The 13809-nt window shown below is 39.8% G+C and overlaps 1 protein-coding gene across 2 annotated transcripts in view; it reads right to left on the bottom strand.

Annotated features, from left to right (window-relative positions):
• Window positions 1-5005: 5005 nt before the first annotated feature.
• Window positions 5006-13809, bottom strand: part of PAWR (pro-apoptotic WT1 regulator) — a 104096-nt gene continuing 95292 nt past the window's right edge. The window contains exons 4-6 of one of the 2 annotated variants that reach the window (XM_021092812.2): window positions 11820-11967; window positions 9765-9869; window positions 5006-7571 (exon numbers count right to left, since the gene is read on the bottom strand). In XM_021092812.2, coding sequence (XP_020948471.2) covers window positions 7485-7571; window positions 9765-9869; window positions 11820-11967 — 340 coding nt within the window. In that variant the 3' untranslated portion in view covers window positions 5006-7484. The remainder of the gene's footprint in view (window positions 7572-9764; window positions 9870-11819; window positions 11968-13809) is intronic. The other variant, XM_084957788.1, reaches the window with a different exon arrangement.

The raw sequence follows: 13809 nt of genomic DNA, 5'->3' as shown, positions 1-13809 counted from the left end.
GGCCAAAGATACCAGGGTGGGGACCACAGTTCGAGAACCACTGGGAAAATATTTAATAGGACAATTATTATGTCATAAAAGTCAATACGTCATAGCGTAGGCACAAAGCATTACTTTGTAACCTTGGACAAATTAACCTCCCAAACTGTACCTTGCACAAGTTCTAAGGAATCAAATAAAAACAATATTTAAAGAACTTAACATAATGGCTGGCACACATATGGCTACTGAATTACTAATTACTGAATATTAGGATTACATTGGGGTTAAAGTTATAGTCAAATCGTTAACTGAGTTGCTACGCTTAGCTGAACCGCTTAGAGATATGATCAGTCACAAAAGAGTTACAGGAAATAAGAGGTACTTTTAGGCCTCTTATGATCATTCATTCAGCATATACTGAAGCGTCCATTTGCTCATCCCATACAATTCACACTGATTCACTTTAAAGGGTAAAGAATACAGTTAGTGTGAAAATCACTGGCAGGGTCCCTTGTTGGCCTAGCAGTCAAAGATTCGGTGTTATCACTACTATGGCTCGAGCTCAGTCCCTGGCCCGGGATCTCCTGCATGCCCGGGCAAGGCCGGAAAAAAAAGAAAGAAAGAAAGAAAGACAATTACTGGCATAATTTTACTTTCGATCAGTGACTTTTTTTACTGTCCCAAACCGACCGAACATGAAACTTTCAATTTGCTGTGGAAGGCTACCGATTTTCTGACTTGCCTTAACACCACATCAAGTGAGTGTGCTCTTACCAAAAGTGACTTACAGGCTCTTCAAACGAGATCTCCTCTGCCTTCGACTGAGAGGACCAATGCACACAAGAACAGTAAAAGGGATCAGATACCTCGCTATTATTTTTCTTAAAAATTTGCTTCCATAAAGCTAAAATGCCCACTGACGGTATCATCCACTTTAACCACAGCAAATAGTTCCTATTTTAAAGGAATGCAAATATTTCCCTGGATAAAGGCCTGTAAGGCGAATACAAAGACTGTAAATTTTACATTCTATAGCATATCAAAACAGAGATGGCAACTGATGGATTACATGGATTAAGACTATAATTGATACTGAATAATTTTGCACACTTTAACATGAAAAACAAACATAGCAGCCAAAATTCCTACTTATTTTTATTTGACGGCTGCACCTATGGCACATGGAAGTTCCCGGGCCAGGAAGTGAATCCAAGTCACAGCTGTGGCAACGCCAGATCCTTTAACCCACTGTGCCAGGCTGGGAATCGAACCGCACCTCGGCAGCAACCTGAGCCGCTGCTGTCGGATTCTTGACCCATTGTGCCACTGGGGGGACTCCTCTTACTTTGCTTTTATTTCACATACATAAAACCACAAGTCCAGTCTACCTTTCCTAACTGGCTCCCATGGATTGTTTTCATACTGCTCGACTCTGACATTAAGCACTTCTCCCCTTTACTAAAAACATCTTTACTCAGTCACAGCAGCCTCTTGAAGGTGAGAGCAGAATTGTGCATTTGGTCCAGATTTAAGAGGGGAGTTTTGCCTTACAGCTTCCGTTTTAACCTTATATGGTTAAAGATGAAAATAAAATGAATGGGAGTTCCCATCGTGGCGCAGTGGTTAACGAATCCGACTAGGAACCATGGGGTTGCAGGTTCGGTCCCTGGCCTTGCTCAGTGGGTTAAAGATCCAGCATTGCCGTGAGCTGTGGTGTGGATCGCAGACGTGGCTCGGGTCCTGCATTGCTGTGGCTGTGGTGTAGGCCAGCAGCGACAGCTCCGATTGGACCCCTAGTCTGGGAACCTCCATATGCCTCAGGAGTGGCCCCAGAAAAAAGACAAAAATAAAAATAAAAAAATAAAATAAAATAAAACGAACGGCTTGTCAAGGATATTGTAGCCAATCCTAGCTCTTTAACGTGAAGGTACAATAGTACATGAATCTTTCCAAGAAGCTGACCAGGATTATAACGTAACTTGTCGAGGTGGAAAAAAAAAAAAATCACACACAAAAACAATCACGTGGGTGGTCCATGGCTACGCAAAGATGTGTGTGCTCGCACAGAGCAAATCTAGAAGAAAAACAGGGATCCGAGGAAGTCCACGATAAAGAGCTCTAGTTCCAGCGAAGACGAGGTGATCTTGCAAATTTTTCCAACACACTTGCGAATGGAGCACGTTCCTACACAAGGACTTGAGACGTTATCTCAACAGTCGGACGGCAAGACGCCTGCTCCCTTGTTAGACACGCTCGCCTTTACCGCGGAGATTAATTCAGGTCTGGGAGCAAAGCCGGCTGATCGGCCTGTGCAGGTGTATGAAGAATGACACCCTCGGCAAAAGGTCACGTAAACCATTTACTCAGAAAACACAGACCGGATTTGTACATTCCCAGACCTCTCACTTGTCTTTTCCACCACGAGGGACCTGCGAGTCTCCGAGCGCCATCGCATTTCGTGGATGACAGAGACCATTTTGACTTGAGAAATTAGCTGTGTCGTTTCAAAACACAAAAACAACGAAAACCGGACCGTGTGCACACTTTCTCACCCGAAAAGCTCCACCACGGTGGGCTTTTCGAACAAGTGAGAAAGATCTTCTCAATACTGTATTTTCGTTTTTTAGAACATCATTCTCTACAATGATACGCTAAACACCGATTTTAAAGTACTGCACGCTGTTTTCAGGAAGAGGCACAAAAGTTAATTACAATATTAGCATTATCCTTTAAGCTTCAAAAGTAAAACTCATGGTCAGGATTTTACTAATAGCACAGAAAAGAAAAAAATAATTAACCAGTATTAAAAATTAAATGAAAATTTACTTTTTATTGAGCATTTATTATTTTACATGCAAAGCACATTCAAAGTGAATCTATGTCACAGTGACTACCCCAGAGAAAAACTATGCAGTGGGAACTAAGAAAGCTGTCTACGCAATACTAATGTGATCAATAAATTATCCAGATGTTTCTCTACAAATATTTGGATTACCTGAATTAGCTGATTTTTCAACAAAACAGTAAATTTTAGCTTTCATGTGGTAGCAGTAGCCATCTGGTATTCAAATTTAGTAGAAAAGCATAATAATAAAACCCTGAAGAGCACAGTCAAATCTTTCAAGAGACAAGTTCACTGAAAAACAATAATGCACATCTATTATGTATCCAGAGGGGGAAACAAAAGAAAACAGGCAGGTAATAAATGTCCATCAAGTGGCCACCACTAACACTCTATTACTAACAAAGCGACTGCCAGTATGAGAATGGTTTATTAGCCTTAAATACCTAAAAACAAACCAGTCATCAATAATACATACAGAAAAGCTAACAGAAAATCACATTTGAATACCATCCACAGGTTGGTGTAACTGACACACATTGAATTCTTCTTACTTCATGATTGCTACCAAGGCCTTAAAAATGTTTTTATAATACATATTACCTAAGAGAAACATGGTAAGAGAGTCCCCGATACGCATCAGGCCTTTCATCCATCATTCAGTTAAATGCCGCCGCAACTTAAACAGTACCTCTTAACCAAACCGAAACTACAATGGCTGGATAATTAATACAAAACGAATACTTGTGAATGAACTGTTGAGATTAGATCAGCTAATGCTACTTAAGAGAGCACTCTTAGGACAGCACTGACACACCCTGTACAGACTGCAATGCCAGACGGAAGTGCTGGCCCATGTCTGCTCTTCAAACATTTCTGTATTATCTAAAACTGTAGAGAGTTTACTAATAAATACTTGCTGAAAGAATAAGTAAGCATGAGAACTTAACATCACCCCCTCAAACGTATTTCTCACACACTCACATGTAAGTATTTGGGGTGGAGTGGGGCTTATGACTAACATGCTGTGAGATTTTAGCTAAGTAAAGTAAAAAACCCATAAAGGTTCAGGGTTTTGCCAGGCAATGGGTGAAGTCTTTCCACTGGGGATGAATCAACCATACGCTGAGGAGAAACCCTAACAGCAGGGGAGGAAGTGCCTTTGCTGATGGACCCGACGAGCAGAACACTTCCTATGAGCACTGCGTTTGAGTACACTGAAACAAGAAAGTGTCACTAGTCCTCGCCTAAGGAATAAGGAATACAAGCTATAACCCTCGTCAACGGGACGGCCTTTGTTTATGAGAGGAGAGTTCCAAGACGTCAAGGTTACTGTTACCTACCAGCAATGGTTCAGACACAGCAACAGAACCTTTACCACTGACTCCCACCTGTCATTTTAAAGTTCTGACTCCTGAATGCTAGTTCCTTCTGAATGTATCCGCCCAGGGCAAACCTGGTGTGTCTGGTGTTTCGTATCACGTGATGAAAACACAGCCCGAATCTTGTAACAGATCAACATCGTCATGAACAGTTATTAAATAAGCGTCAACACTGCATGAGCCAACAAGGCACTGAGTCAAGATGACAGCACTGCAGAGAAGATGAAAGGCGACTGTCCCTGTACATACGAGTATCGTCCAGGACATCAGATTCACCACCAAGCCCAAGGTGCTTCCCAGTTTTGCTTTCCCGTGTTGAACATGAGGACGCGTTATTACACTGACTTGCACGACTTCCCACAAAGTATTAGTGGACTCAAAAACTTGCATTTTAATTTCTAATTCTAAAAATCCAGATTAATCCAGAAAACATAAACCACATGGAAGTGAGGTAGGTTTTTCACCTTAAGAAGACATTGCTTCCTACAGCAATTAAAAAGTTACTTAAAAAGATACATTTCTCCATGTATCTACCCCTGATAGTTAATTTTTTGTTTTAAACTCCTTGAGCATGTATGACAACATTAATCTATTATATTTAGCGAATTCCCTTAGAAATACACACCTTAAAGCCTTCCTCTTCCTCTCTAAAGGCAACTGTAGTGCAGTAAAAGTAATAACAATTCTAGAAAAATGAAATAAACATCACCTCACGCACGGCAGAAATCGAGGAAGCAAGTCATGGTCGTTTTAAAGGCAACAGACTTACTGTTTTGAAAATAATGTAATGAACACATTAGAACTTTGGATATGCTTTATTATGCCACAAATTCCCAGGAGATATAAGAATAGTATTTCTCAATGGGCCTAAAAATCTTACAAATACTAGCACTTTATTGACAATTGCCAAGTCTTTTTTAAGGTAGTACAATCTTTTTAAAAATCTCAATGCTTTTCATACGTTTTAAAGGGAAATTATAGCAGATTCTACTTTATTCTTCAACATTCAGTGTGCAAACCTATGTGTGTGTAAATACACATTTTAAGGACGGGAGGGAGGACGGCACAGGAAGTGCTCTGCCTGAGTTGTCAGGCTCCCGTACTTTCACTAGGTACCGTTGTTACCAAAGATGACTGTCAGAAATGTTCCTATTAAACTGAAATAAAAGAAAAACTGCAAAATAGCTCAGTCTCTAAAAGCATTAATTGCTGGTACAGTTTTAAAGAGGGAAATGAAATACTCTTTTTACTTACATTTGGGTTAAACAGAAAATTCAAAATAGCCTCTTTGATTGAAAAACCAGTGCTCTGACATATTTTAAGGCTGGATATTGACATCATCTTCACAACATGCAAAGTGTGGCTGGGAAGCTACATATTCCTGCCATACACCTAAGGGTAAGGATGAGGACCTCGCAGCCAAAGGAGGTGACTTTAATACGCAGGCAGCTGACCACTGGGGATGTTCTCCAAAAAGGATGTCTTCATGCAGTAATTCTACAACGATATCAAGTCCGGTAATCTACCACTCGACTTTGTGGTAAATATATGTGACATATGTGAACTTCTCCAGGGATCAGTTAGTTAATGCTGAAAAATGCCGATAGCTAAAATGTTAATTTCAGGGTTTCCAATGGAAGATACAGAAAAAAAGAGGCAAGGGTAGCTGTTTCCAAATCTACGTTATGATCAAAATCATCAGATGCTGATGCCTAGAGAGACATCAACCTAAGCCCATCTAGAAGCTATAGCCCGGGAATTCTTTCTAAGCAACCCAAGTGATTCTGATGATCAGTCAAGGGTGAAACTTTGAAGGGTGGCGGGGTTTCTGGGGAAGGGGTGGGCAATACAGGTTACTGCACAGAGTTTGAGAATTCAACTTCTCATGGTTATCATTTACTTGGCATTTTTCCAACTGTCTCACCTTTCCTTATTTTTCTAACAGTGAATAATGAAGGGGCTTAACTCTTAAAAGAAAGAGTCAGTAGTGCACCCCAAATGGATTTTACGATGTTCGTGTCATTTACATACATTAATTGGATAAAAGGGTACCAGAATACTGCTTGAGACTCAACTACCAGGCAGGCATTCCTTAGAGTATTTTAAAGAAAAAGGTCTCCTTACTCAACATGAAAATATAATTAAAACAATTATAAGCACTATTGATATTTAATAGAAGAGAATGTGTGTAATTATTCAAAAACAATTGTCTTTAAAAATCCAATGCTAGGAAGAAAAACCCTTAAATTTGAGGTAGGGGAATAATTCTCTCATGAGAATAACTGTGTCACAGTTTTATTCTCCAAGTTAGAAATTAAGTATCTCAGTATTATTTCTGTTTATGTACTGTTTTGCTACTATATAAACGTTCTAAGTATGGATAAATGTTTTGGTTTTTATTTTAATGCATACGGTAATTAAAATATGGATTTTTTTCTTATACATTGAAACTGCTGTACATATGCTCTAGGCTTGATGAATAAACAACTTTTAAAATACCCCATGTTCACTAGTAAACCTTGGTATAATTAAAAAAAGGTAGTACCTACATAAGAAATTTTACATAAAAATTACAATTGTATGTTTTTCAGAAGTCAAAGTGATTTTAAATTTTTTCAATATTTGAATACAAAATAGTATATTTTAATTTACTATATAGCACAATTCAAGTATTAACTTAAATCGTATATTTAGCCAACTAGTACATGATATTAAGTGACTCTTTTATAATACCTTTCCTTTTTAAAGATGACTGTTATACAAAATAGTGTGATTCTATGTTCTTCTAAACTGCTTAGAATAAGTTGAAGGAACAAATGACAGGAGACAAAGTCGTTTATGAGTAAATCAACATATAAAAGGTTTCACACATTAGTGATAAGGCATTTGCAGGTAACCCCCCCAAAGTATTTGAATTCATGTAAACAAAGACTATGTGTATTTTTTAAGGGAGGAAAATGCACTACCATAGATGAAATATGTTCAGATGGTTGTGACTTTAAACCGTATATTATCTGAATACCACACAAAACCAAAAGAGGCATAACCTACCAGTTTAACAACTAAAAGATGTTACTTATCCATGAAATACAAGGTTGATATTTTTTAAAACTGATAATGAAAAAGAAATAGTTTGAAAATAAACATCCACTGTTTTCTAGAAATAAATATACATACTTAGTTTACTGCATTACAGCATAGGAATATTGTCCTAGCATTAACCATAACATTCAATCAGTAGTTTTAAACATTTTTTTCCACACTGAGCCTTGAATCTTCTACCTTGTTAGCTGCCCAACGACTTTCAAAAGAGTTTTATTCTCCTGCTTTAGTTGTTCGTTTTCATCTTCTATGTCATCTAGGTCCTTAAGAAAACAAAAAGGAAAATAATACATGAGTTTTAAAAATGTTTAAAAACATTCTAAAATGGAGGGAAGAAACACTTTAAAAATACACGTTCTAAGATAACGCATACAGGCAATGAATCTGGAAACAAGGGCTAGTTCTCAAAACAACTTTCGATGGACTACACCCACCTAAAGGCAGCATCTATCTATTCCATTAGTATCATGAAAACATAGGCCAGCTTTTGCCAGATCTTATAGTTTTTAAATTGAAAGAGAAGTCAGAAATTAGAACTCTTTCTTGTGAGTCACCAAATTTTTAATCATTATAAATAACTTGTTGGTTAAAAACAAATCCCTCCTTCCCCAAATTGAGGGCTAAATACATAGACAGTCAATACGAGGCCTGGGGCCTTAGACTGCGACCCTGTGGCAAATCAGGCATCCCAAAGATCCAGGTCCAAGTTCTGAATACACTCCTACCAAGCTGGGTGAGCTTCAACACGGGTGCCTGTTCGGGGTAAGAATTTGGGGAGGTGACAGAATTGAGGCCTACAGAAAAGGAGATCTAGGGGTTATAGAGCTGACCTGGTTGAATTCGTATCAGGCTTCTCTCTGGCATTTATTTAAGAGGAGGGCTTTTGAGTTTAAAAGAAAATGTGAAAGCTACTAAACTAGGTAATAACCCTCCGGCTTTCAAGTTGTCTGACTCCAGCTCTATGTGCCCTATACCAATCCTAGTGCCATATACACAACCATTTCGTAAATATAAAATCATCCACTCTAAGTCTTCTAACTGGAAGAGATGCTATTTCAAGGCAGACTATTTACTGGTGGTTGGAAAAGCAGACATTTGTAAATTTATCCTTGCAATTCAAAACACTAAACTTGGAGAAATCAGTTTGAATTCTAAGTGTGCTATTGGAGAGCAGCATTCTGATCCACTGCGTATACCGTCTTTGGACACCTAGGTTAAATGGTTTTAAAGTGTACAAGCACAAAGAATTTGTATTTACTCACAAACTAAGTGCACGCTGTTAAGAAACTAATTTGTTGAAAACAACAATACTAAAGATATGCGATTCCTAAAATTACTACAACTGAGACCTAAGATTTAGAATTAAATGATAAAATATATTCATATATCAAAACTCTGTAAGGGCAGGTGTTTTATTATTCTTTTTAATGTACATAGTGCTTAATACACCACAGACATAAAAAGTATCTATATGAATTTTATTAAATCATATTCTAGAACCAGGAGAGGAATGCCAATATTCTGAACAAAGATGAAAGGCAGACCATAAGAACACAAGAGCTTACTTGGAATTAAGATTCTCGAATACCTGAGCACCGAATACTGGCTCAGCAGGTTACTGCGTGATTACCACATGCGACCTGGAGCGGGTTCAACCCTGGGTTTCCGTGTTCTCAGCTACAACCTATGCTCAGCCTTCGAGCTGGATTAGAATCAGTCTGCACATAACAAAGCTTTCTATTTTCTCTTCTTTTAGCATCAGAGTGAAGACTAGGTTAGGAATTTGTTTCTTTTTTTTCTGAAGTAAATTTCTTTCTTTCCTCCAGCTTATGGAAAGCCTTCTCAAAAGCAAAATTACAAAATCTCTTCTCATTACCATTACCTAAGTAAGGCCTAGCATTAATACCTGGTTAAGCAGGGAATAAATCCCAGGGCTAAAAGCAAAAGTTATGGAATTCCTGCTCTGGCACAATGGGATGGCGGCATCTCGGGAGCGCTAGGACGCAGGTTCAGTCCCAGGCCTGGCGTAGTGGATCTGGCTGCAGCGCAGGTCACAAGTGTGGCTTGGAGCTGATGCCTGGCCAGGGAACAACACGTGCCCCAGTGGGGTCATACGGAGTTTCTTATGGCAACACAGTAGCAATTTTAGTTTTTCACTGAGGGGACTCTGTGCCACTACCCTTTCCTGCGTGGAGCTCAGCAAGCTGCCTCTTACCTCCAGATTCCAGAACAAATCCATTCACGGGTCCATCCCCAAAGAATTAATACTAAGTAAACATAACTGGTAACTGGCCAGAAGAAGTCAGTGTATGGAATGAAATGATGGTTCTAACTACCATAAATTACTACTGCATTAACAAAAGAACTAAATAAAATTAATTTCTTCATATTTACATATTGTCACCCAATTGCTAGGAAAAAAGGAAACCATGAAACTGAAATATGTGAATACTCACTCTATTTAACAAATCAATTTCCTCTTTAAGTTTTCCGATCATTTCCTCCTTATCTTGCATTAGTCTCACAAGTCTTAGATTTTCTTGTCTTTCTCTTACAACTTCCTGGTAGATGACAGTGACAAAGAATTAATTGGGCAGTAACGGGTTGTTTATCATTTTAAATAGCACACACCTGCCAAGTTTGGTGAAGCACTTTAGATACATGAAGATTTCCAAGCAATTTCTTTCCCATCAATTTCTTAAGTCACTTGGTGAGGGAAGGAGAAACCCATCCTACAACCCAGCTCACGGCAACGCCGGATCCTTAAACCACTGAGTGAGGTCAGGGATCGAACCTGCAACCTCATGGTTCCCAGTCGGATTCGTTTCCGCTGTGCCACGACGGGAACTCCCAATGACTTTAGCTCTTTAGCTTATCACCACCATTACTGATAAAATACCTTATTATTTAATGAATAATACCTTGTTGGAGGACATGCAAAATTGTTATTAAAAATAAAAGGTTTAAGAAAAGGAGACAGCTCTATGGAAAACTAAACAGAAAAATAATGATCCTTCATTTTCCTTTTGGCTCTGCCCCTTAACAGACAACAGATAAAATGCAGGAATGGAAAATGATTATTGGTTTTTATTTTATTTTATTTTGCTTAAAACACATTTTTTTCAAAGAAATCTTATTTAGAATACAGGACCTTGAGCTTAATTAGCCACCTTGGGGGCAAAAGAGAAGCAGAACTGAAAAGATCTTGCCCAGAACTTGGCTTCTTTCTCACTCACCCTCAGAGGAAAGCGGCCAGCCAGCCTCACTCATCAGCTGCTGCCAACTACCAGCAACTCAATCCTAATTCTCGTGGAACTTTAAAGCCTTTTGGAAGAATCCCCTTGAACACTATTATATTATGTATTCCTTAAAGCTTTTCACTTAAACCCACAAAGACTAGCTTTAAAGCTCAAATGTGAACTAAAAATAATGTTATAAAAAGAAATAAATTTTTAAACTCAATCTCTACACAAAACAGTCTTTAGCAGTTCCCAGCGTGGCACAGTGGAAACGAATCCCACTAGGAACCATGGGGTTGCGGGTTCGACCTCTGGCCTCGCTCAGCAGGTTAACGATCCGGCATTGCCATGAGCTGTGGTAAAAGTCGCAGACGAGGCTCAGATCCCGCGCTGCTGTGGCTGTGGTGTAGACCAGCAGCTGTAGCTCCAATCAGACCCCTAGCCTGGGAATCTCCCATGCCCAGGGAGCAGCCCTAGAAAAACAAACGAACAAACAAACAAAAACTTTATATCACAGGGAATAATTTAAATTTAGCAAACTAAAACACACTTTCAACAATCAGAAAGCAGTTCGGCACTAGTACCAATTTCAGGCGTTCCCTCGTGGCCTGGAGGGTTAAGGACCCAGAATTGTCGCTGCTGTAGCTCTGGGTTTGATCCCTGGTCCAGAAGTTCCACATGCCACAAACTTGAGAACCCATGATCCATAAACTAATGCCAATATTCATTCCCAATGTTCTCAAAGACGCTCCTAAACAGGTTTATTCTTGACATTGTTTCCAACACCATAACTGAGAACCCGGAAGTCTACAATCCCTACACATGGTGTAATAAACACACAACAGCACTCAGTGCCACTACAGACATCTGCATGTCAAAGGCAAAGCTTGCTCTCAACGTATTAAAGACAGCATTTGGCAGCATCAGAGTGTCCATTATTCACTAAGGGAAGCCGTGAAGCAGCTCTGTTTCTAGACGCTTTAACACGAGCGTAGCCGGGGAGAAGAGTGCTAAGGAAGTGAGAAAATGCTAAGCTACTGGGCACCTAACAAATGCGTAATTAAGACAGGGACTCAGCGCTGCTGGCGACACATGAAGTACCAACTGCCATCAAGGGCATCTTTCATTACTATCCCTCACTCACCTCCCTGCCTGGCACTCTCTCTTCCTTGCAAATTTCTATTTATTTTCTCTCTCAGCTGCTATGAAAGTGTAGAAGGAATCCTCGTGGCATATCAGTTTTATAAATCTTAAATAATTTGTAACTCATACCTTTTCAAGATCTTCAATTTTCTTTTCCAATGTGCTACTTGAGACCAAATTACCTGAAGCGTTTGCATCCCTGTTATACCTGCTGAACCCGCTTCTATCTGCTCGGGAATATCTGCTTGAGGCGTCTTCTTCAGAGGCAGTGGTTGTGCTATGGAAATAAAAAAGACGAAAATTTTAAAAAAAGACCTGCTATTCAGCAAGAAGAGTGCCAAGAGCATTTTCTACTCACCACAAACAATTATCGCTCCCTTGAAGACAAATGTTTCCAACTTGTTTATACTATGGAAATTAATCATTAGACCAACACAATAAAAAAAACTCCTTCTTCTGACAAATACCTACTGCGTAGCTGCAAAGGACCAGACACTACTCCGAGTGCTGCAGATATAACAGGAAACACACACATGGAAACACGGACTCTGAACTTAGGAGCTTTCAGTGTAACAGGAATATAACCAATTACAATAAAGCAAGAAAAACCATCACCATCAGGTAAGTACAGGCTATTATGAAAACTACGACAGACAACCGAATGCAGACCATCTATAGTGAAGGAACTCCTTCTTTTTCCTTTTATTTATTTTTTTTTATTTTTTTATTTTTTGTCTTTTTTTTGTCTTTTTTGTCTTTTGTTGTTGTTGTTGTTGCTATTTCTTGGGCCGCTCCCGCGGCATATGGAGGTTCCCAGGCTAGGGGTCGAATCGGAGCTGTAGCCCCTGGCCTACGCCAGAGCCACAGCAACGTGGGATCCGAGCCGCGTCTGCGACCTACACCACAGCTCACGGCAACGCCGGATCCTTAACCCACTGAGCGAGGCCAGGGATCGAACCTACAACCTCATGGGTCCTAGTCGGATTCGTTAACCACTGCGCCACGACGGGAACTCCCTCTTTTTCCTTTTATTTGAAAATTCCATTACATCACAGACCAATACTTTTGTAAGATCAAATAGAAATAAACTGGAAAAAAATACAAGTAAAAAAGGCCATACAAAATACAAGCCCAAATGTTTTGTCAGATTCAGACCCATAAAATTATATTTCGATAACAGGAAAAACAGAAGAAAAAGAAGAGAATTCATAAAACTGCATCATTTTATTTCTTTTCTTTTCTTTTTTTTTTTGGCCACACCTGCAGCATACACAAGTTCTCAGGCCAGGGATCAAATCGGAGCCACAGCTGCAACTTACGCCCTCGCTGTGGCAGTGCTGGGTCTTTAACCTACTACGCCACAGCGGGAACTCCAAAGCTGCATCGTCTCCTCGGAGGTATGCATATAGGCAATTACTATAGAAAACAGGCATCGCACTAGCAACTTTCGTCATTTCATAACTGCACCAGTTCGCACATTCTAAGCCAACAGCATGTTTGTCAGCATTTAAAGTCTTTAATAAATAAGCTGACTCATTTTTTATAATAGTTATCTATTACTGCATTAAAAATTATGCCAAAACTTAGTGGCTTAAAACAACACAGTTATTATCTGAGAATTTCTGTTGGTGAGGAATCTGGAAGCAGATTAGGTGGGTGTTTCTGATCCAGGGTCTCTTATGGGATTTTAGTCAAGAGGCTGGTCAGAGCTACAGTCATCTGAAGGCTTGTCCAGACTGGAGAACCCGCCTATAAGTTCGCTCACATGGGAGAAGGCAAAAGGTCTGTTTCTCGCTGGCTGTGGGCCAAAAGCCTCGGTTCCTCAGTGTGTGGACTGGACTGTTCACCACAAGGCAGCCGGCTCCCAGAAAGAAAGCGATACAGTCAAGACAGACACTGCGGTCTCTGCTCTGACCTCATCTCAGAATGACACACCATCACAGCAACCCCACGGGGAATGTGGAAGGAGATTACACAAGGGGAAATTACCAGGAGGCAGGGCTTTCTGGAGGCTCTTTGGGACGCTGGCACCGTTCTTGTTAATTCACCTAATCTAGGCTGGAGTGATGACAATGCTGACCCCCAGGCTAAGGTACATCTGATTTGCTTCAATAGCACT

Source organism: Sus scrofa, chromosome 5, assembly GCF_054392235.1.
Source record: "Sus scrofa isolate SSC_HxYL_T2T_F1_AM1 chromosome 5, Sscrofa_HxYL_maternal_Yorkshire_Landrace_v2.0, whole genome shotgun sequence".
NCBI lineage: Eukaryota > Metazoa > Chordata > Mammalia > Artiodactyla > Suidae > Sus > Sus scrofa.
Note: the sequence above shows the minus strand (reverse complement) of the source record. Positions and strands in the feature narration are given on the sequence as shown.